The following is a 24,452-nucleotide window of genomic DNA, read 5'->3' as shown; positions in this document are numbered from 1 at the left end:
TTATTTCCTCAATATTCTACCAGAACAGCCTTCAAAATCATGCAATAATAAAAATGTTCAGATAGACCAAGATGCCTTACAAATTAGAGATTAGTAAGGAAAAGCACCTACAGCGGCAATGTGTTCGTGGAAAGTGACAAAAAGAGTCAAAGACTGATTTGCAGGCTGATCTAACAGCAACATCCTGACCTAGACACAAGCAAACTGAACCCACTTCACGTCATGGCGTTGATCAAGAGAACACTGTAACAGAGAATCTCACAAACAGCAAAAATAGAACTAGAACTACAAAATCGCTCCATTTCAGGATATTCAGAAACCCAGCAGCAGCATTTTGTACCAGTTGTGGGTGGGGAGGCTTGTCACACGCTACAGTGACTTTTGAGAACAGAAAATCTTCCCAAAAATCCTATATTAGCAAGAATGGGCAGCTGCAATCTGCAAACACATAGAAGTTAGAGGAAAGTATATTTTCCCAGCATGACCATACCATTTAAGAAACTAGGATGAACAAGAATTGAGGAAGGAAACAAAATACTGAACTAAAATGAAAAACTGGCAACTCTGACATTAATGGCAAAGTTCCAACTGACATTTAGAGAGCTGGAGAGTCACTCCAGGTATCTGTGTTTAGATCCTATAAGCAACAGCTTTCCTTAAACTGCCCCATATATGCTGAAAATGCATATTTGACTTTTGCATTTAGAAGGACAAGCAGAAGAAGAGGCCCACATAGGCCTCTTAAGGTTAATTTTAAAATACATCTGCATGCAATGTAGGAGAATGAAATTTAGGTCTGTGGAGGAAAGACCTGCACAATTAGAAGGTCTGAACAGGCAGCACCACAGAATCATGCAGCACTGTGATGAGATAACATCTTCTGGTTTCCGACCTGCAATGCACTCTATTAACATTTATTTTTTCATTCTCCCTGTAAAATTCCAGCACAGCTCCACTTACACATATTAAGAGATACGTTTCTGACATTCCATACCTCATCAGTGAGAGAAGGATGAAGAAACAGAGCCTCTGAAACAGGGCTTTGTGTAGATGTAACCCTCTTATTTCCACATTAGCATGTACTGCTGAGAATACCAATGAAGACACAAAAGTTTCACATCTGAACTGCTAATTGTACACATTTACCATAAGCAAGTGCAAGTACCTAAGATCATCCTCAGGTCAGGCTTCCAAGTTTCACCAATTACACACTGCAATTAAATAAAATAGAAAAGAGGAAGCAAGTTATATATCATCCTTTTTTAGCTATAGAAGAAAAGTGAGAAACCTGTAAAACCTAATGCACAGGAATTAATACAGAGCACACAGAAATCACACAGAGAGCGAGCTGATGTATTTATTCAGGGTGAAATAAGTCCCTTCTGGGTAAGTCACATAAAAATGGCTGGTACCTCTGCTGTGTGGTCGGTTTGTTTTAAACACAGTAATACAAAAGATGCTAAAACCCCCCTCGCTTCTCTTTGTGAAAACAGAAGTGCAAGATGCAACTAACCAGGCTGCAAGTCAGAATCCGTCTCCCACCTGGGCATCAGTGATGACCAGTCAGCACTGTCTCCTGTTCTTCTCTTATAGCTACTCAGGACTAATGAATTTTGCCTTGATCAGTCTCTCAACTTTTGTTATGACCCCTATGTCCTGGCTCATCAGTTTTCTTGCAGCCCAGTAAATTGGCAGCTGCTCAGTTCCTTCAGGGGAGAGAAGCGAGAGTCAATTGTAATAATGGGCTGCAATTACTCCTATGTTGCAGGAGCTGAGCTGCTGCTGCTGACTGCTGTCATTTTATCTGCCTTTGAACTTCTTTATGACCCCATGGCAAGGAATTACAGCCCTCGGCTGGAAAAAACATCACACCTCACATCATCACACAACGTCCTGCAGAGCCTCTCAAACGAGTGCCAGACAGGCTAGTTGTGGGAGAGGAAGCACTATACAAAGCCATATTCATTATACTAATGCAGCCCCACTGCTTCAAGACCTTTTTCAAATGTACTCATGTACCTCTATCACAGCTCTGCATACTGGACTTTGACTGTAGATAGGTACAAACGTCGACAAATGCAGCACAGTGGATACCGACTCCTCTCTGTAGAGTACACAAACCTGTACAATTTGAAAACTTTGGATAGTACAAGACAGAGACAATTTTGCCATAATCAAAATGGAGTCATATCCAATGGACACCAGTTTTTTTGTTTGGTTGGTTTGGGGTTTTTTTTTTGTGTTAACAGCCTAACTGGACAGGAGCTGTAACACCCAATTAAATATTAGTTATCAGAATCCTCAAAAGGGCTGGCAAATTCAGTAATTAAAGTGTTTATCTCAGTGAGCAAAACACACTCATCAGCCATTGCATTCTTTGGCTCAATATGTGTGTTTTTTTTTTCCTGAAGCAACTCTTCTTGGAAATACTGCAGAAGTACAACATAAATGTCCCCGAAAGACACATACAAAAAAAAAAAAAAAAAAAAAACCCTCAATGAAATAGAAGTTGTTTGAAATGCTCAAAACATACTCATGTCACTAGGCATCACCTAAAATACAAACAAGATTATTTCCACCTTTTATTTCCCAAATCATTGCTTTCCATTTTCTCTGTTACTAAGCTGAATATATTTTCCTTCTCAACCACTGTCCAGGCTTGATGTTTGCTACAATTCTGGAAATATCTGTACGATATTGATTTTTAATTAATGAGTTTTAAAAGACACCATCTCTAACAAGACATTATTTTGCATGCAAAATATTTAAGAGGGAGAATTTCATTTAATAACAACGGCATTGAAGTGTTTCATGAGGCAATAATTCAGTTTGAGTTGATTAAGTTCAAATTTGTTGGCCTAGCAATTTATTAACCAGGGACAGAAATTATTGCTGAGAAAGCACACTGGGATATTCCCCACATTCTTACTATGCTGTAAATCATAAATTCCCTTCTTTTCGCTATAAGGATAGTGCATTTATTTAAAATAAATGTTTGGAGATATAACATAGTGGAGTAAAGAAAATAATGCTCTGTTATTATCTGATCGATATCATACTGCTCCAAATACCACCAAGAAACCAGCACAAATGAAAAACAATTTAAGGTCCAAAAGATTAAAACATTACTTAAGCTACAATGACATTAAAGTTCTCAGTACTTTAAGGGTCATCTTTATAAAGCTTATTTCAAATGATCCACTTGGCATAACTGATGAAAATTCAAATGGTCTCATTATTTTAGTACTCCAACAGCAACTCCAACCTGCTCTCTCTCCACTGCCAGCATAAGATGCTGTCCACATTTCCAGCGCATACTGTGCAGAAGACAACAGTTCTGTAGTAAATGTCTACTGTTTGATTATTTGTAATAAAAATGGGGTGGAGGAGTGAAAGAGTATGGAGATAAAAAAAAAAAAAAAAAAAGGGAGGAATGACTACAAATTCTGGGCACCTTAAATTCCAAAGGTCCTTACTATGATGAACTCCAACAGAGATTGAAGTGAGACCACTCTATCTTGAAAATCATCACGAAGCAACAACAGAAATCTATGAATGCCAAATCAGAATTTGGTTTGTTTGGTTTTTTTTTTTTTTTTTTCCTATGAACACTGGCTTTTCCTGCTTGTTCATCTACTGCAAGCTAAATGCATTACAATCCATCACCTCCTTTTAAGTGCTTGGGCTTGCAGACATGACAGTGTCAGTTACAAGGCACATTAATGAATTGCAGGCATACTCTTTAGTCTCCTGCTGGTGCATGCTAATCCATTTCATTTAGTATTGCAACAAAGGAGAACTTTTAATCATCATAATGTGACTGCCAATGCTAATCTGATCATACTCACCAGAGCTTAGGCAAATGCTAAAGTCTTCAAGAATATTGCTTTTCCACTTCAGATTGGACAAAAGAATAGTTATCACCTCTCTGTTAAAGTTTACTTTTCACAGAAGGATATCCATACAACAGAGCTCTTTCTCATATAGGCAATGTACCAAAGGAAAAAAAAATATCCTTTTGTGACATTACTTGTTTGCGTTCTGCCACACCAATTAAATACTAAATTCATAAACCACATTTAGTTAATTGTGTTGTAACAGGTTTCAAAAATGACAAGTCGATAACAGAAGATATATCCTAAATAATTAAAAGTTTGCAATGGCATATCATGGTATTTTTAACTATTAGGAAATTGAATTCACATACATTATCAAAACATACATTTGTACCTAAGTTTGTGGAATGAACATTTCAGTGAGGATACGTTGTCCATACTGACTCAGAAATGCTCTGCTCTTCACTGTTGTAACAGCTTTGTAACTTTACATAAATATTAATATTTAAGCTAATTAATTTAATACCTGAGGTAAAGGATGCAGGCTGAGGGGGTAAAAAAAAAAAAAAAACGAAGTAATCAGTGTTGCCACTGGTATGCTTAAAGTTACTTCTGTCCCAGCCATGGCAAATGTATAAAAGCACCAGATGGCCAGGAAAAATATGTTTTCCATTGCCCTCAATTTAAAGTGGAAAAGGCAAACCAAAGCTACTGAGTAGTTTTTCAGCACGTCTCCTATGAGGACTGATATGTTTACAACTAAACAGGAATTATCTAGGTAAAAAAATAACATTCTACTTCCATGTAATTCCACAGTATATTGAGCTATTGAAAGAAGAGAGATCTAACTATTCTTCATTTTTTTTTCAATTTCATTGTAGTCTCAAACCTTCTTGCTGCACACACACAAAAAGAAAATACTACATTATGTAAGTGTATGTATACATGTATTTGCACACACACTGATTATACAATCTTTCAGGTTCACCAAACGCAGAAATAACTTGTTCATGTGATTTAAAACAAATAAATGCAGACCTGGCCTACCATTATAAATGAAACAACACATAATGACGCTCTGATTCCTATATTTAGGGCTTTTGATCCAATAGATTATTTTCCCATGGGATTTGAAACCAAGCTAGTACTACTTAAATGCAAGTACTATGTGTAGTGATGGATAATGCTCTCAGGTAATTCTGGTACTCAGAGGAAAACCAATTTCCCCAATATTGCATTAATAGTGTTATAACCTTATGACAAGTAGATTTGAAACCTTCTTCAATTGTTTACACAGGTACTGTGCCACTCTAAAAATCTTTTCACAATATTCAAAGAAATCCTACTTTTCTTCACTTTTAATTTTACATGATCAAGGTAGCTGGCTATATTACTAGTCATCCAGAAAGCTTGACTGAGCATTACTGAGAAACTGATAACTTTGTCATTTTCCTTCCTCCTTACCTACCCTCCACCCCAAATCAAATTAATCACAAAGTTTTTGATCACTGTGGAAGCATTAGGCTTTCTACTATGTTTCATGATTGCTTTAGGTGTACATCTCAATGAGATCTTAACAGCATAAAAACAAATGAATAAGAAAAACTAAATCCTCCCAGAGCAAAAGTTTAACTGCACACAGAAGAGCTTAACATTAACTTTTAATTTTTTAAATAGAATTTCTGTTTATGCTCTTCTCCATATTCTTTAGTAATATCTTCAACAACCTAGAACAACATCCCACAAAATTCTTTTTCGAACATAAAATGTAGATCTTCCCTGTAAAGGTGGTCACTAACCCATTTTTTCTTGTTTGATTCAACTACCTTACTTTAACAGTATGTTATTTTAAATCTATTCTAAAATCTTTTTTGGAGAAGGGGTGCCCTTAAACTTCAGCTTAAAACTGAAGCGATGGTCAGAACAACAACAAACATTTCCCCCAATCAATATAATTTCCTGTAATCATTCACTTTGTACTTCACAACAAGAAAAAAAGGAAGTTTTTAAGCTTTCTTACAGAATTCAAGTTATTTTCTGTTTAGTTGTTTCTGATGTCATGCACAGCAATTGATCTTTGCCATGGTTTTGAGTGTGGAAAATTGGAATGAATTTCTTGCCAAGGAACTGCAAACAACTGTATTTAAAAGAGGCTGGATCATTTGCTTACACTTCAGATCACCAATGTATCAGTATACTTGATCTTAAAACACTTCTTCACATTAATCTTTCCCCCTCCAATATATTTAGTATATTTTTGGGTTGGTTTGGTTTTGGTTTTTAACATCTTGCTACAGATCTGCATTGTTCTGAAGCAAACAGTAAAGCCTGAATAAATCTAACAAGGGCAAAGGAGGACAAACATTAATTTGTTTTTCTGTCACCTTCACCTACTAAGGCATTCCAGGCCAGGCTCATTCACGTGCTTGCAAACATGTTTGATCATAGTCTGCACAAGCAATCAAGTGGAGATGTCTTTCTTTAGAGCTTCCCAGTTATTATTACAAATAACAGCTTATCATCACAAAATCTCCAAATGGACATGTGTTCTTGGGGCGGAGGGGGGGCGGGACAGACACGGACGACGAAGATGGGGGCCAGGGGGAACACAATGACACAGACTACATCGTTTCTTGTTTTCTCATTTTCAGTAATTCCACCTTCCACCACCCCACCTCAATGCATAGCAGGAACTTCTCTCAGTTACCATCTATCAAGTACTGGAAAGATCGTCTCACTCCTCCTCCTGTTTTCTTTTGTTGCCTTTAATTCCCTGCCTTTTTCCCTAGCTTCCTTTCCAAAACTGTCAGTTACTTTGCTCAGGGTTCCTCATTAGATCTCAAAGTCTTTAAGCAACTATTTTGCTTTCTACTCAATAGACAATACAACAAAGAAACTAAATATATTAAAAAGGCTTTCTCATGCTGCTGTAGCATGACAAACAATCATTACTACTCATATTCAGGACTTCATTTAACTACTTTTCTCTGTTCACTTTCCAATGTTAGGCACTTTCTACTGTACTTAATGGATCCTTTACTTAATTTTTTTTAAGGGTTTCACTTTCTCATCCATCATGTTCATGATTATTAATCAGGACTACATTTCCTCCAGGGAAAAACAGAAAATTCCCTAACGAACAATCCCCCTTGCAGAGTTCCCATCTCCATATACCAAAAAGTCACAAACTTCTAAGTCTGCCCCTGAATCCGAACCACATTGTCTCTGCACTGTATTTCACAGAATCACAGAACAGTCTGGGTTGGAAGGGATATTTAAAGATCATGTAGTCCAACCTCTCTGATCTTTCACTAGATCAGGTTGCTCAAAGCATTTCCCTTAAAGTCCGTGTTTCTTAACAGAGATAAGAACACAGCTCTGTTCTTATGCACACATATATGCACGCATCCCTTCCACTTCCCTCCACTGACATTCACGTCACTTCCTCTCTTTCAGAATGCCAGTCTCAAGCATCATCTTTGACTTGTCCTTCCATCTATCCCCTTATTAGTTGTCTACATTATCCTACCCTTTGCCCATCTTCTACCTGTCGAATATAATCTCCTGTAATATTTTTTTTTTATGCTGTCCAGTGTTGCTTTAAATGCACCATTAGCATTAGAAAGAAAATGAAAATCACTAGGCACTCTCTTACTGGCGCACTCAACATGAATAAACATTTCCACCTGCCACAGAGCAAATCATTTCAATCTTCAACAAAACAAAAAACCCTCTGAAATCATTAAGAGCACTGAGCCAAAATGAAACAAGAGATTTTTGATAAGAAGCAGATACTATGGCATGCACATAACAGAGACAATACTCATCATTATTCAAGCTTTAACCTGGAGTCATGCACAGGGGAAAAAAAGTCACAAATAATTATAGCACACAGCCATACACACCGTGTCCGTATATTTGGCAAAGTTTCCTCAAATATCCCAAGTAAATGCAACTATTTCAGAACCACCCAAAGTAGTAACAAACAGGATCCTGAATTCTCTTTATCAAAGCAAAATTCTAGTGCAAACACTGTGATACCTAGGCCCTCCTTGACTTTAGATACCCGTGAGTCTTAAATACACCCTAATGAAGGGCTATGTTCTAACAGACCAGGCAAGCATCTGTCAGAGCCCTCCTGATGGTCACACCAGGGAGGTTATCACTGGCACTACCACAGGAGACTGACATTTCAAGCTGTCCGTCAGAGCTGTCATGAAGGATTAGATGGCATGTTTTTATTTAAGCATGAATGATTTTGAAATAGAAATGGGAATTTCAGCAAGTTGCAGGTTGAACAAATTGATTCTGTACAATCTGTTTTTCATTTTTGCTCCAGAGAGGAAGTTCAAGAAATTCACACTACATGGAGAGTCAAAGAAATTGATGGTTTCATACTAGCACTATATCACTGCCAGAAGCTCAAGCTAAACCGATCACTTATTAACTAGAAATGGGCCTGAGACATGATGTTCTGATCTCAATCTGAACTTCACAAAGTTCACGGTGGTTATGTTAGGATTTGGCATTTGGCTTAGGATCTTCTCCACTTTTAACAATGAAGAAAAATCTTTCAAAGTAAGAGTGGACTCTCCTCTATCAAGTTTAATAAAAATCAATGAATCAGCTTGATCCAATCTCATTTCAACATTGTAAGAAGTCTAAATAGGTGTCTTTTAGCACTGCAGTTATAATAAACCCCTCTAAGTCTCTCTGCGAGTCGTCCTAGTATGGATGTGAATTCCAATATGAGCAGCATTTGAGGACATCCCCGGACATATCTGCCTGGTAATTACTGGCTAAGCACTGACTTGAGACAGAGAAAGATTTCTGGAACAACAGAGCCCTCTAATGGATTAATGCTCTATTACTGGATTTTTCTTCACTGCTGCAGTAAAAAGAATTCTGCAAAAGGTAATGAGAGAAGAACTACACATTATGAACGCTTAAAGACAGAAGCTATTTGTTCTGATTCCCGAGTAGCCAGAAATTGCATAAAGAAACATTGTTCAAATGGAGGCTCTAAAAAGAAACTTATTAAGATTACAAATACAGGCTGGGTGGGGAATGGATTGAGAGCAGCCCTGAGGAGAAGGACTTGGGAGTGCTGGTGGATGAGAAGCTCAACATGAGCAGGCAATGCGCCCTTGCGGCCCAGAAGGCCAACCGCATCCTGGGCTGCATCAAGAGGAGCGTGGCCAGCAGGTTGAGGGAGGTGATTCTGCCCCTCTACTCTGCCCTGGTGAGACCCCCCCTGGAGTACTGTGTCCAGTTCTGGAGCCCCCAGCACAAGAAGGACAGGGACCAGTTGGAGAAGGTCCAGAGGAGGGCCACGAAGATGATAAAAGGGCTGGAGCACCTCTCTTATGAGGACAGGCTGAGAGAGTTGGGGCTGTTCAGCCTGCAGAAGAGGAGGCTCCGGGGAGACCTTATAGCGGTCTTCCAGTACCTCAAGGGGGCCTACAGGAAAGATGGGGATAGGCTGTTTAGTAGGGCCTGTTGCGATAGGACGAGGGGTAATGGTTTTAAAATAGAGGGGGGTAGATTTAGATTGGAAATTAGGAAAAAATTTTTTACGATGCGGGTTATAGAACACTGGAACAGGTTGCCCAGAAAGGTGGTGGAGGCCCCATCTCTGGAAACGTTCAAGGCCAGGCTGGATGAGGCTCTGAGCAACCTGACCTAGTCAGGGATGTCCCTTCTCCTTGCAGGGGGGTTGGACTAGATGACCTTTGAAGGTCCCTTCCAACCCTAACCATTCTATGATTCTATGATTCTATGATTATTTGATATTTTCGGTTTTAAGTAAGTAAACTTAAGGAAGAAGCTGGTTTTGCACCACTGTTTGTAATATTCATACACAGACAAGGAGCTGACATGCTGGCAGCACGTCTAACCCTCATTCCACTTCAGAACTTGATTTTGGTTTGCCTTCTGCTGTGCTGCAGTAAGTGATCTCTGAAAAACATTCATGTAATAGAAAGGAAGAAACATCTACTAGAAAGGCTGTATAAGGGTGTGCTTTCATGATCAGCTAAAGCAAATCTGAAATCAATGATGTTGAAAGGGCAGACCTGATACAACTTACCATAAGGCCGCACAAGCAATAGAGCCAACAGGCACATGCACACATAAAATAATTTTTAAAAACCTGTAAGGAAGGAAATTTATTGTGGGGGAAGAGAGAGGAAGCAGATTATCTTAGATAGTCATAATCTGCATCCTGAAACAGTATAACAGAGCAATCTAGAACCCCTCAACAGCAAATGGCTCTGGATCAGTTTTTTATCAAGATACACAGTTGGGAAAACTGACTCAGCATAGTGGAGAGAGCTGGAAGTGCCCTGTATCAACAGAAAAAGATCGAAGGACTACTTGAGGAAAGAAAGATGCTCCCAATGGGTATATGCAGGTAGAGTAAGAAGGAAGGAAGCAAGCAAAAATTGCATGCCTGGTACTGAGACTCTCAGGAGGGACACAGCTAGTTTCACATGACCCATCACTCTTGAAGAAAAATTCCTCCACAAGTCTGTATATCTCATTGAAGTACATTTGTCCTTTAATCAAGACGCTCAGAACATCCATAAGGGAGCACTCAAAAGTATTCAGGGGTGTAAGATGAATACAATATTGATTCTGAAGGCAAAAGTGGCTCATTACAATGAGCATCCACAAAGAGAGGACTCTCATTGATGAGAATGCATTCCAGGGACTCTCACTGATAAGACACCTGGAAAACCCATGAGAGAATAGTAATATTGACCATGTGGGTCATCCCACATGCAGAGACTGTAAAGTAAGTTGGCTGACTTCATTCTTCCTACTGAACAATGTAAGAGAACCTCAAGTACAGAGTTTGGGGCGGGGGGATTGGCATATGTTGTTTTGGTTTTGCTCCTCCTTAAAGACTTCTAGGTGTAAACTTTACTTAAATAAACAAACTGACAGGTCATCTATTCATGACAATAATCAAGAGTGAGGATTCCAGTACAGCTAAGAGTACTGTGCTCAACTATGAAAATCAATTCCTTTCCACGCTGCTCATTCAGCAGAACACATGATGCAGGCTTAAATTCAAATGACATGTAGCCAATACACTTTTGGTAAAATATTACATGTCTAAATCATTTGTGGAGTTTTGTTAGAGCTACAGAACAGTATAAAACCAAAAGCTGCATCATGGTTTTGATTAGCTGGTTGTTGACTAACCTCAAAGAATGCAGCTGACAAGTAAAACTTCCTTGGAACACATAAGCAGAATGAAAAAATAAGGTCTTTCTCAGGCTCAAATTTCCTGCTATACTCTGGGAAAGAACAGTAAGATCTAATATTGAACATCGTGTGGACCCTCAAGCCCATCTAAATAATTTCACACTTAAGAGGATAACAGGCGAGGAAGTAAGATCAACTCCAAAATGACAAGTCCTACAGACACACCATTCACATGTGAAATTGGAATTTGCCTGTACACAAATTTGAGAGAAAACAAGAACAAGGCAATCATATAAAAAGACCTCCCCCAAATGCCCTCCCAGGTTCCAGCTACTTGGGGGTCACCAATTTCCTCATACAGAAATAATACCTTTCATTTAATGTCCTGCAGTAGATTTTTCTTCCAGTAGCTCACACACTCATTGAACCCAGTTAACCCCATTTATTTCCTATCTACAGCATTCTAAAGAGTTCCACAGGTAACTACTTTATATCATAACACAGTTATGCTCAAAACAAAATAAAAAGCCCTAGATTAAGGGAGCTGAAAAGACAGGCCTACTTCATGTTTTTTAATACTGGATTTGTTTAAAATATTACAGTGCACAACAGAAATTGGCTAATCTAGGTTCTTATAAACACAAAGAACATCAGTTTCAAACATTTAGCTGGAGTATCACTTAAATACCACAATCTCCTTTAGTATAGCACACTTTCCAGCGCACTGCATTACAGAATAGTGAAACCAATGCACTAAATAAGCCTTCTGATTTAGTAGAGTGCTTATGGCACACATTTTAAGAGTGAATTAATCCCATCTCTGCCACTAACCTGTTGTGACACTCAGGGCTTTTCACTTCACCTCACTATATATTCATTTTTTCCACTGTACAATAGACATAATGATACTTTGCCTGCTTTTTCAAGCCTTCTGAGAATTGCAGCAATAAAGTACTACAAAAAAGAGATATGCATTTATATTGAAATGCACCTATTCACAAAGAGCCATAACTTTCCAACTCACTAGTTAAATCATCTTTATAAGTATTCATTCACACAAAGCACATGAAAAATTTACCTGCTCATTTTTGCAGATCCACACAGTACTCCCCTGAAGTAGAACAAAGATTTTGGCTTTGTATCCTTTCAGTTCAAGATAGCCACTTTTCTCAGGGGTGACAGAAGTTCGAGACTGAGAGTTATTATCAGATGGCAATTTCAAGGCATTGAGGATCATATTAACCCAGTCATTCCTTTCTTCTAAACAAGAAAAAAAAAATAGACAAAGACATATGGTTAAGCAGCAGCTCCTTCTTTACACATTGGTTTTCCTGTTCTTCCTACTATGCTATGCTGGTTGACGGCATACTTATACCACATCAGAGAGAACATCCACCTTGAAGAGGAGGTATAAACAAAAACAACATGAGAGCCCATACCAGTGGAGATGTTAGCAAAGACAGCCATTCAATAAACTCCCCACAATCAATATGCAAATCAAAAGCTATACAAACTGATGATCAAGATTCTTAAAATCACGACTGTTAGTTCCAAGACGCTTAATTCCAGACAGCTTAAAGACTGAGGTGGTAGATAGGTAGCATGTCCACCTTCTGGAAGGCAGATCAATGGGAAAGTACTACAGAAGTTATGTAAGCAAAAACCAGGGAGCCTAAATATAACCTCTCTCGAAAGAGGCAAGCCATTGCCAATGCTACTTTATGTTTGGCCGTGCTTTTAAGCAAAAGCATTTGGCAATTTACAGTCTATTCCATTAAGGTGTAGTGGTTAAGCTTTATATTGCCACGGGTACTGAGTAATCAAGAAACTGCATGTTTGAAAATCTTTGCATGCATTATTAATTTAACATCTTACAAATACATGAACACAAGTAAGTGAAGTAATAAAGTTCCATTCAGTCTCATTTACTATGTTCTGATATTTCTACAGACTAAGATCAATATACTTGAATGGTGAATACTCTGAACGAATTACACTTGTCCCATGCGACTGGAACATCATGAATATTCCAACTCTTTGCTCTGAAAGATTCAGGTCGTAAAGTATACTGGGGGGAGGAAAGGGAGGGCGGGCAGGGAAGTTCTATCCGCAGTATATATAAGTTGATACAGTGCCGAACACTGCAAAAAGCTCCATTAAAACAGTAACATGCTTCCTTCATAAATGTCATGTCTGCAACAAGAAGGAACAAATACACAAATTTAAGCATCACAAAAATGTTTTGAAGAGGAGGAAGATAGCAGCCCAACAGACTAGTACAGGGAGGGTGATCCAAGTGCTCCTCTTTGAAGTTTTGTTTTAATACATGCTCTTTTAAAATACTTTGAAAAGATCACTGGAATATTTTGGTATAGTTGAGGGCATCAAATTACTCTAAAATTTTTTTTAATGGTATTTCACTCCAGTTATACAAATCTCACTGCATCTGAGCAGATCATGCTCTGATTCATTGCTATCCCCTCACTACTTAAATTTTTTGCCCCCAAATGCTCCTGAACTTTCCAAAGCATTATATACAGAGCTCTTCTCTCTAGATACTTAAATCAATCAAAAAATAGTGTACCTTTGCTATTAAAAAAAAAAAAAAAGAAATCAGAGCACTGAAAGCAAACAAAACAAGCACTATAATCCACTGATTGCGGACCAACATTGGTATCAAGGGACACAGGTCAATAAAGACAATGATAGCATTCTTTATTTTAATGCTCCAGCAGAAAGAAAGGAAAGTTAATAAATAAGGTCCATAGAATGAAATTTGTATAAAAGACTCCATCTCCAAATCTTTGAAGAGAAGTTAAATAACCTTTGATTCCCAACCACAAATCCACAGAAGGAACAGCATTAAACAATAGTTTGTGCACATAACAGAAAGAAAGCAGGGTTATTTACTTAATTTCCTACCAATACATCATCCAGCTCTCTATATATTAAAAGTCAAATTACTTGCACAACACACATTTCTAACCTTCCGTTTTACAGACAGGCCACTATGTCCAAAGAAGGTTATATACTAAACGAAAACGCAATTTCATGTATAACAACTAGTTACTCTGAATATACTTTATAAGTCAGTATAAGTTGCTAACATTTTTTTAGTATTCAAAGGCATTTTATGTTGTTCATAAAGCAAATGATGATCCTACAAAATCTATAGCACCAATACGGTTATGTTCCAGTTTATAAAAAAAAAAGATTAAAAAAAATTTGGAAGAGGAAGGCAAATACAGTAAAAATAGACATACTTTTAAACTCAGCTACAAGCATAAAGATGCCTGAAATTATTCAAGTCAAACCTGATAAGAAAGATTTGTTCACTGATGTTGCACTCCTGTTACAGCCTGCAGCGAATGTTTACAACCAGGCTATAATCCATAAAAACGGGATTGATAATGGAAATGCTGAGAGATCCTTAGCTATAATGGGTCTGGCACATACTGCTGTAAATACATATTGCATATACTCTTTTCCTAGGTATTCCATTTTATTAATTTGTTTCCATAAATAAATCATACATGCACTGATATTGATTCTATGTATTACAGCTGTAGATTGATAAAGCATTAAGTCAGAAGACATACTAATTTCCCTACTACAATTTACATTTGTATTCTCTATCAATACGTGGCTGAAAATACTGTATAAGGCAGTAAATAAAGACACACAGAAAAACACAGATTTCCTTTGATCACAGCATCACATTCAAGCCATCAACTTAATTGTTGCTCTTTGTCAATTTTATATCAAGTGCTGACTCAGAGCAGATGGCTGAGACCACACAGGCTGCAAGAGCTGCTAGTCAGTTCTCAGGAACGCTCAGACAAATTCATCTTTGGAAAGGATTGGGGAAGAGGCAGAAGAGTTGGAAAATAGTATTCTCATCTCAGTATTTTTTAAAAGCCATTCCCCAGCAATTTCAGTTGTTCTTACAAAGCTTACAGTTATCTCCAGTTTCACTTTATAAGCCCAAAACAGTTGGATTCCAGAAATATTCATGGTAATATAACAAGTTGTATTTCACAAACATAATCTATCAGCAGCGATTACATGGCTTTTTGGCAATCATTAGAATTACACATGTTCTATTTACCTTCTTTATCCACACGGAAGACAAAAGTCCTATGGGATGTGACAACTTCAAATTTATTCTCCCCGTGAACTCTTACTGTTGCTATAGCAGAGAGCAGTATTATCCCCTTTGAGAACACTTCCTGTAATAAAAATGCAATAGAAATAGTCAATAATTCTCATGGAACATTAAATATCTCTCCGGTAATATTACTTGCCATGGTGTTTAGGAAGTCCACATACACAGGCTGTGCTCCTAAAAGTTCACCACACTATTAATAAAACTACATCAATAAGTAAACCACTTCACTATCTACACATCACCAACTTCACTGTTCTGGGTCTATGCACACCTACTGCCTTCTAAAATAGAGTAAGATCCTATGGTGAGATAGAATGCATATATTTGAGATACCACGTCATAAATTGTCTCATGGCACTAATATTGCTTAACAATTTTATGCCAAAGTAAACTACATTGACTATCTCACAGAATCATAATTTTAAAAGCCATAATTATTACACTTGTAGAATAAAATTACACAAGGGAAAAAAAATTGTGCCTTCTCCAGGGTGAAAATTTCAAAGAATTTTGCTGTTCCTTCTCCTTCCCTCCTTTAGTGGTAAGCCAATAAGAAAAGTAAATTCATTAAGTTTATCTCTAACTTTGAGCTCAAAGCAGGTCATCATTCTCTGGAAAAATCTATTTCCCTGTCATTACTAACAAGAATCCTCTAGCTTGGATCAGATATGTACTTGTCTGCTATACAAGGTAGGAGGAGAACGACCCCTCAAAAACATCATTTGGGAAAATCTGCTATGATGCCAAAATTTTCTGATTTCCAACTTGGAATTAGAACAACTGAACTGAACACGAAAGCATGACATGGAAAGGAACTGATATGAGTACTTTCTCAAAGTAGCTCACCTTTTAACCTAATTAACCTAAGTATTCCAGGGCTAGGGAGGGTTGGAGCTCAAGCAGACATGCAATGCTTTGGAAATATTTCTGCACAGCTCCTGGATTCCAGAGCAAACACTGCTGCTCCTGTCTCCACTATATCTTCATCAATTCGTTTTTTGACTAAGACAATTCAGATATACTGCTAAGATTTATGATCCAGACGCAGTAATAGTCCAAGAGCCAGCTCCCCATACAGCATTGTATTGCAGTAACTTTCCTCCCAAAGTATAAATTATTACAATAGACTTTATACAAGGACTTAAGGAATCACTGTGAATGCTAAGCATGAAGGATACAAACAATTATTTTTCTTGTTTATTGAGTTTAATATACTACTGATGTTCATCAAATCTACACCCTTACATTGTTTCATTTCTAGGTACCATTAATATACGTCAGTGAATGCAGTTTAACAAATAAATAATAAGAAATATTGAAATACAACTGAAGTGAACATGTTACTATAATTACACACAAGAACTACGCTGTCACTCAGAGTAATCTTCGTATTGCATATCTATTTTCATTATGACTATTTGTTAGAAGATAGATTTTAACATATTTGTTAAAACATATTTGTTAATAAGGTTCAATATCATGTTAATTACTGATTCTTCACCACTGCAAACCAAACTTATTACATACGCTATTTCTAAAAGTGTTCAGATACAATTATATTACGGTGTTTGCAGGCATCTACTGGCTGTATTTGGTACTGTAGGAGAATAATTCAGACTGTTGGAAGTCACAGCTATTTTATTCACTTAAAAAAAATTTAAAACTTGGTTTCCTTTTAAGCTAAGCATAGTTTTGGTTTTGCTATCTAAACAATCATTCTTTTTAAAGATTTGTTCTCCAAAGCTTATTTATTTTCAAATACAGTTCAAACCATAATAATTTCTCTATCTTTTTTCTGCAACAGCTTCTCTTTCACTTGCACAAAATAGTGCCTACTATTTTAATGCTCTTGTTAATCAAGATACAATTTCTCTCTTTGAAATACTCCAGACTAGAAGTTAGGCTAATTGTTTCAGAATATAGAAAATAAAAACAAATAAACACAGACAAGAACTTCACAAATATTTCTTCTGTTACTGAGAGGTGTACATTCATTTCAGGGCTGCTAAAAAATTATCTGACAGAACAATTTTCTAGTGGAGAAAGAAGAATGGTTTTTGATGTCAGCTGCTTTGATGAAAACTTTTATTTTCAAATACAGATCAATGGAATCCTCCCTGACTGTTGTTTTCCAGGACCTTTTAGCCCAGCTCTGAAACACATCATTCTGCACTACTTCAGCTTTCCTTCCACAACAGATTAAATATGACCTATTTCAGTTACAATGACTCACTGTTTTGCAGTGAATTTTGTTCTTTTTTATGCTCACATGCAACATAACACAACAAAATTGAAGTTCTCCACATGAAAAGGCAAGACTTTTTCCTAAATCACTAATATATTTGTCAGGGACCTTAAGATGTTTTTATACGAAAATTTTCATCATAACCAGCAGTTTTTGCCTTATTACAAACCGCATGTTACAGCACCTGAGTTCTCCTGCCAAAAGTAGGAAGAAATTTAAAACAAAAATTGTGCATGTTGGGTAGCTGAAAAGAATTCTCAAATTCTACCTTCCTCTCTGCAGTTTGCTATCACTTCAGTTAACCACATTCTGTTAAGACAAAACCACTCGGGATGTTGCTGTGACCATATCAGCTTACTCAGGACCACCAATGTAGAAGAAATGAGCAGTATCACAGATTCAAACAAAAACTGTTCCTAGGACAGATGCTGTTTGTAGAAAACTAAATATTTTTTTTTCATATATGCAGATATAATGTAAAGAAGAGATCTCTATCAAGTAGAAGCTGACACACAACTAGATAAAGGTTAGAGAAATATTTAGAAAAATGAAGGTTAGAGAACTATTCTGAAAATTAAGGTTTATACCATTCACAGCAGCATTTAGATGGTCTAAGTGTCTATTTTCAGGAGTACTGCCCTCTGTGTCTTCCCTCCCCATCCTCCACTTGCTTCACTCTTCATCAGCCATGTAGCACACTTCCCCTTCTCGAGAACCTCACTCCTCTTAAGGTCTTAATTTGAATGACAAATAAAGCTATTTAATATTGGTAGTGTTTCGGGGTAAAATAAACAAGTTTCATTCCACTGAGTCTGACCTTCTCTGCTTGTAATAATCAGAAAAATATCTGAGCATGGATTGGCTTCCTTTTGACACCTACTTTTAATTGGTACGTGAAACCAAAAGTATAACAGTTCCTTTATAACATGCTCGTCTGTGTAGGAACATCCTTGGACAAATACACATTAGAACAGGATCTTGCTATTAAAAGATAAACTTAAAACAACTTCCCCATTTAAATACATATATAATATATATTCTTATATATATAATATATATATTTACTCAGCTAGCCATGTAACTGGGAGGAGGGACCCACTGCCTCGCAATGAACTGTATAGATGACCCTGTCTTTAGCAGAACAGTCTCATGAGTCACATGCAGGACTTGATAGGTCTGCAAATAGTTGCTTACTATTTCAAAGTAACAACACACAAGCAACAGCAGGAACACGCTGGTATCCATCTAGCAGGCAATATGAATACTCTGGGTGTGGGAGCAGTGACGCAGCAGAGACCACTGTACCAAAAGCTCAAGTTCCCCTGTGACACCACTGCTCACCCAACGTAATTCCACTGTGCACTGAGAGCTATTGGTAGCCAACTATGTTCTCCTCCTATCTACAAGCTAGTCCAAAAGTTTCACCAAATCCTTAGTTCCCAGAATTTGGTTCAGGCCTTGCAGTTCTCAGACATACAAACTTCTCAGCAGATGTGCCTCATGAGGTTAACAAGCCAGACACTCAGATTTGCTCAAACCGTATACACACACACAGACCAACCAGCATCTCTTTCAATTCCAGGAGTGAGGTTTCGTACTTGGATTCCAAGAAAAGTGAGACAAAGAGGCTTCAGACCAAGCCTTTTGCAAGCTGCTGATAGTCTAACCTATCACAAAACACCTTTAAAATAGAGGATGAAGATTTGGTAGCTTTCTGTGCATCGTGACACACAAGCAGAAGGGAAGATTTCTGGAACCTAGTATGACTGATGAACATATAACAAATACTATTCCAGAGTAATTGACCTCCAAGTAACTTTTTCAGTGACACCAAAAAAAAAAAAAAAAAAAAAAAAAAAAACCAACCAGTAATTTCTATTGTGAAAAGGTAGTACCAAAAGGTCAAATAAATCTTTTGTAAATCTCAATTTCACAAAAGGAATACACATTTTGTTGAAAAATATTATTTACAAATCCATTTTTGTATCACATATAAGTGAACTACTCATGAGTCTGCAAATGTTTCACTAAGTTTCAATCCTTAGGTATAGAAACAAAGAACAACCACTGACATTGCAGTACTACGCTTATTTTAAAGAGACCCATTCATACATAACCTAGTCTAATGACATGTGATTGTTCCTGGAAGAGAAATAGGAAAGAGACATTTTTAATTAAAGAGTAAACAAGTGTATGCAGTTTCTGGTTTTTAAAAGGCCTTCCATGCCACATTTAATTTCTCTTTCAAAACCTCCAGCATATTGGGTTCCCATGACAAGACATGTGACCACCATCAAAATAACACTGGAACTCTTAAACGTGTTCAGCATGATCCTGTTTTGTTTCACAGAATGCAGCAGTTATCACTCTTTCAATAAAGAAAGAAATTCTGATGATATCTACCTGAACAGGTCAGGAATACTAGCCCTTCTGAAAAACAAGAGGATGAACAATACATGAAGATGTCAATGACATCTTAAAATATTTAATAATGTCTCAACCTAGTACTTTGCAATTGAAAATTAATTTAAGATTAATATTCATAGGTAATTATTTCTGAATTTATTCATGGTAATGTGTGTATTACACAGACACATTTTGTCTCAAACATGACCAAAACATGTCACTTACCTTTTCATTATTGTAATAAGAAATGCTGTCTCCATCGAATTTAACCCAGCGCTTCTGAAAAACGTGTTTGCTGTGAATCAAAAATTAATACAATTAAAATTAGAAACACAAGTTAACACTGGCTTTTAAGAATATCTCAAGCACACATTCTAGAAAGGTCAAATCATGTTTAGCTTCCTGTGTTTGGACCTAAACATTTTTAAAATTAAAATAAATCTTAGACCTATCATATCTTTTCAAAAGGAGAATGATGATTTCAAATATAACAAAAATATCTGGAAACAAGTCCAGTATTACTGGACTTCTTTTATAAATCAAGTGTCTTCATGTTTTTAATCAATTCAGTTTACTTTCTCTCTATTTCCTCCTATGTGCTCTATATCACATCTGAAATGACAGAGGAAAAAGAAATTTCAATAATGTAATTTTGCCTGAAACTAACAAGGACAAGAATTGACTGTTTTTTATTGGAGGCAAAGGAATAGTGTGAACACTAAGCAGACCTTTAAGTGTTACAAGCTCTGTAAGATACTTTCCAAAAAGGAAAGCTGAGAACCTAAAATGACCACCTAATCACCATGTTTACGAGGAGGACATCTCTGGCTACAGGCTCTGGTACCTCCAGTCACCAATATCTCCTGAACACTCTCCTCCCTGGCCAATGAATAAATAGCAGTCACACCAAATCACTCAACAATTACAACATCAAGTTTCATTTTCAGTTTGTGTTAACAACTGGACATTATTAATGAGAAGCTCATTTGATTATTTCAGTGTGCTGTTAACTCACGCTCTAAAGGACCTCCTAAAAAAAAATTATTTTTACACGAACCTGAAGTGGTCCATCATGCTCATTAAAAACGTTGACAGCTTATTAGTTATCATCTATAAAAGTTTCAATTCTAAAAATCTATTAAACAAGTTAATTAAGCAAGAACAAGATCCCACTCTAACATCTCTTTTCCCAACATTATTTCCTTTCCTGCTAAATGACTGCTCTGCTTTAGGATCAGTAGACTGTGATAGTTTGTCAAAACTTTAATCAAATAGCAGCTCTGGCTTAATTAACTTATATTATATGACTACAATAAATCATTGTTTTTCATAATCTGGAAAGGCCAATGTAAAATCTATTTTCCATTAAAATGTCAATAAACTTCAAAATGATGCAGGGAAGAAAAAATGAACTTCAGTACCACGCACAGTGTAAATAAACTGAATGGCTTTACAATTTATATTGAGTTAACTAAAAAGAGAAGCTGTACTTTAAATGCATGATTTGTAGCAATTTAAGGAAACACTATATCTGCAATCCCTTAAGGAGCCACAAAGGGCCAGTGTAAATGGGAGCTCTATAAAACAAATGTGGTCGGGCAGTTAGAACAGCAAGAAACATTCCGTTGGTGGGGACTGAAATAAAATATTACAAAGTTTTAAGGGATGAAAAAAAAGTAATTTTTTTTTCTTCTTTAAGTCTTCAGCTATTTGAGAAATGGTATTGTGAGAAAGAGAACCAAATAATGTAGCATTCATTAAACCGTTCTTAAGAGAAAGTCCTTGAAACTTAGCTAAGGAACATCACTGGCTCAAGGCTAATGACCTTGCAACTGTTCTACTCAGGCCTAACCAGTACGGATTTTGTGGTTAACTCATTATCTTTTTCAAATAATATATTCTCACACAGTATTATCTAAAGCCTTTACACTTTGTTCACAATTCTACTCCTTCAAAGAGCACAAGACAAGTCAACTGGAATCAAGTATTGTATTTTTTAATCACTCCATTAGCTAACTGTCAAAAGTGGTGGTTTTTTTTTTTTAAAAAAAAAAAAGTCCTGTTAAGTGAAATAAAATAAAAGATAAAGCTAACTGCAGCTCTCTGAGATGTCAATACACTGACAAGTCTCAAAAAAAAAATATGCAAATACATATTATACTTAGACAAAGTCTTTTCACTCTGTGTTTAATTATTATTTGATTCTTCAGCAAAAGTAAACAATGACAATCCATAAATGTGAATGAAACTTTTGAAACAATTTTTTGAAAAGTCTGAAGACTGAAATTCCATGATAGTAAAATAAGTTTATTAAATTATTATTCCTTCTTGTTATTCAGCTTCAACAATGTGTCACTGTATCAACATAACTAAAGCCAAAATTAAAGAAATTAGAACTTCCTAAATGAGAACTGGTAAACTGGGGAGGGGAAAAAAAAAAAACAGAGCTCCTTCCAGTGGCCTTAAACAACACTGTATTCTCAACCAATTTAATACAATAACTTTGTCACTAAACTGAAAAAAAAAAAAAAAAAATTAATCGCTGTACTAGTCAATGAGTTGTGATGATTATTATAGCCACAAATAACGGAAGGAAAGGCCAGATAGTTAGTATCACCTTTCAGTGTAGCTAAACATACAGTTGTAAGAACAACGAACGCAGAACTACTGAGACTTGAGTAGAAGTACAGTAAAGTAGATATATTACAGCACTAATAACGACAACAGCTTTAATTTCTAGATGCTAAGGACTAGTAGAAGATCAGAAATAGACTTAAGTAAAATTGTGCCACTTTCAACACAAAAAGGAATTCAGAAAGTTGCAAGAACAACTGGAGAACTGGAAACTACAATTTAATACCAAGAATAGTCTATTCAGTTTATTAAGGAGGAGGCTAGAAGAATTTCATCAGAGTCTACAAGTATTCGTAAAGGGAATATCTGATAATAGAGTACTCTTTAGTGTAAAACAATCTAAGAAGAGCTGAAATTTGAAGTAGGTTAAAATAAAACAATTAAAACTTTTTTGAATAAGATAAATTAAACATAAGAATTTTTTATTAACCTACAAACGTGGGACAGAGTCCATTCTCTTTATATTGTGTTCTGCTCTCATCTTCATTATTTGAAATCTCAAAGAAAGATGAGCTCAGATTCCTTCCATCAGATTTTAGGCACATCAATAAACTAAACTAAGAGACACTGCACCCTGCGTGCATTTCTAATCTCAAAGCTCAACTTATATGCACAGTTCTGAACTCCAACAGGATCTCCAGTAACACTAATTATTAATTTATACATCCATGGCCAAGTTGGTAAAGCAGTATTTCAGAATCAGAGTTTGTTTTCACTTACTTCGTGGCCCACAGAAAATCAGTAAAAACGTATAGATCAGAAATATGAATATACAAATTAATTATGTATTTTTCTGCTACAGTTCATGAGTAGTGACCAACATTTTTAACAAAAATGTTTTTCCTGAGTGCACATTCTAACTAGAGTAGGTAACATCATAAGAGCCCTATGCTCTTGCAACAAAACAGTTCCCTTTCCCACCACAAACAATAAGCGGTGACCAAGTACAAACTTAATATCTCTCATACAAACATGCATCTACGTAGTAATCACTGCAAATACCATACCCTTGAGGGGATAATTTATCCAGCCATCCTGCTTTAACCTTCTTCATAGATGATCCATAAAAACAAGCATACGGTGTTATTGATTCGTTCCCAATCGATGTTTGATCTCTATCAAACTGCTGAACATGCATTTGTTCACTGACCAAGCGATCTGAATCTCCACTTTGTATCTTACTACAAGATGCTGAGTGGGTTTTGGCTTTATTTTTCTTTTTCTTTAAAGGCAAAGAACATTGTTCCACAACAGAATATACAGCTTCACTTTCAGATTCTTCTGGTGCTAATGATTTGTTTTCCTGAGACAGGGATTCATTTTTTGCAAATTCCTTTGTCTTCTCTTCCGGATTATTAAAGGAACTACAAAGAAAAAGTGCATTTATTCTCAGTGTATTGCTACAATGCAAAAATACATAAAATAATTAATTAGAACAAATATTGGTAAGACACATTACAAATATGTTTACAACTTGTTTATCCGCTGTGATAACCACAGACATGGTAAACACAATGTATCTTATAACTATAACCATACTGAATCCTACTTCCTTGATTTAACAGGACTAGTAGCAAGATAACACTTCCTGGCTCCTTTAGAAGCCTAAACAGAAATTTAAAATGAATTCTCCTTCCTGAGGAAACTAGCATCAGTCATTTTAATATTCTCAAGGACTTGCAGTATCACCTCTCTCTTCCCTCTCCCACCAGCAGAAGTCAGGCACAGACTGGAGACTTAAGGAGCACATTAGCACCCATTTCATCAAACCACTGCTCACTGCCTCATGACAGGAGTAGAAAATGGGTTTTAGTTTTGTGTTTGGTGTCTTTTTTTCTAATGAGGAGGTTTTCTTTTTTTTTTTTTTTTCCCCTAATGAGTTTTCTAGAGTATGAGAGTACTCAGATACAGTTAGCCAGGAGACATACGAACATAACACTTGTGTCTTCCT

At 36.5% G+C, this 24,452-nt stretch overlaps 1 protein-coding gene across 1 annotated transcript in view; it reads right to left on the bottom strand.

Annotated features, from left to right (window-relative positions):
- The window catches only part of ARAP2 (ArfGAP with RhoGAP domain, ankyrin repeat and PH domain 2), a 132,611-nt gene that overhangs the window by 92,326 nt on the left and 15,833 nt on the right, over positions 1–24,452 (bottom strand). The window contains exons 5-8 of the mRNA XM_086747225.1: positions 23,509–23,865; positions 20,093–20,162; positions 15,157–15,277; positions 12,127–12,308 (exon numbers count right to left, since the gene is read on the bottom strand). Coding sequence (XP_086603351.1) covers positions 12,127–12,308; positions 15,157–15,277; positions 20,093–20,162; positions 23,509–23,865 — 730 coding nt within the window. The remainder of the gene's footprint in view (positions 1–12,126; positions 12,309–15,156; positions 15,278–20,092; positions 20,163–23,508; positions 23,866–24,452) is intronic.

The sequence above is a fragment of the Chlamydotis macqueenii genome, chromosome 4, assembly GCF_036417535.1.
Source record: "Chlamydotis macqueenii isolate bChlMac1 chromosome 4, bChlMac1.mat, whole genome shotgun sequence".
NCBI lineage: Eukaryota > Metazoa > Chordata > Aves > Otidiformes > Otididae > Chlamydotis > Chlamydotis macqueenii.
The sequence above is the reverse complement of the archived record's forward strand: the minus strand, read 5'-3'. Positions and strand labels throughout refer to the sequence as shown.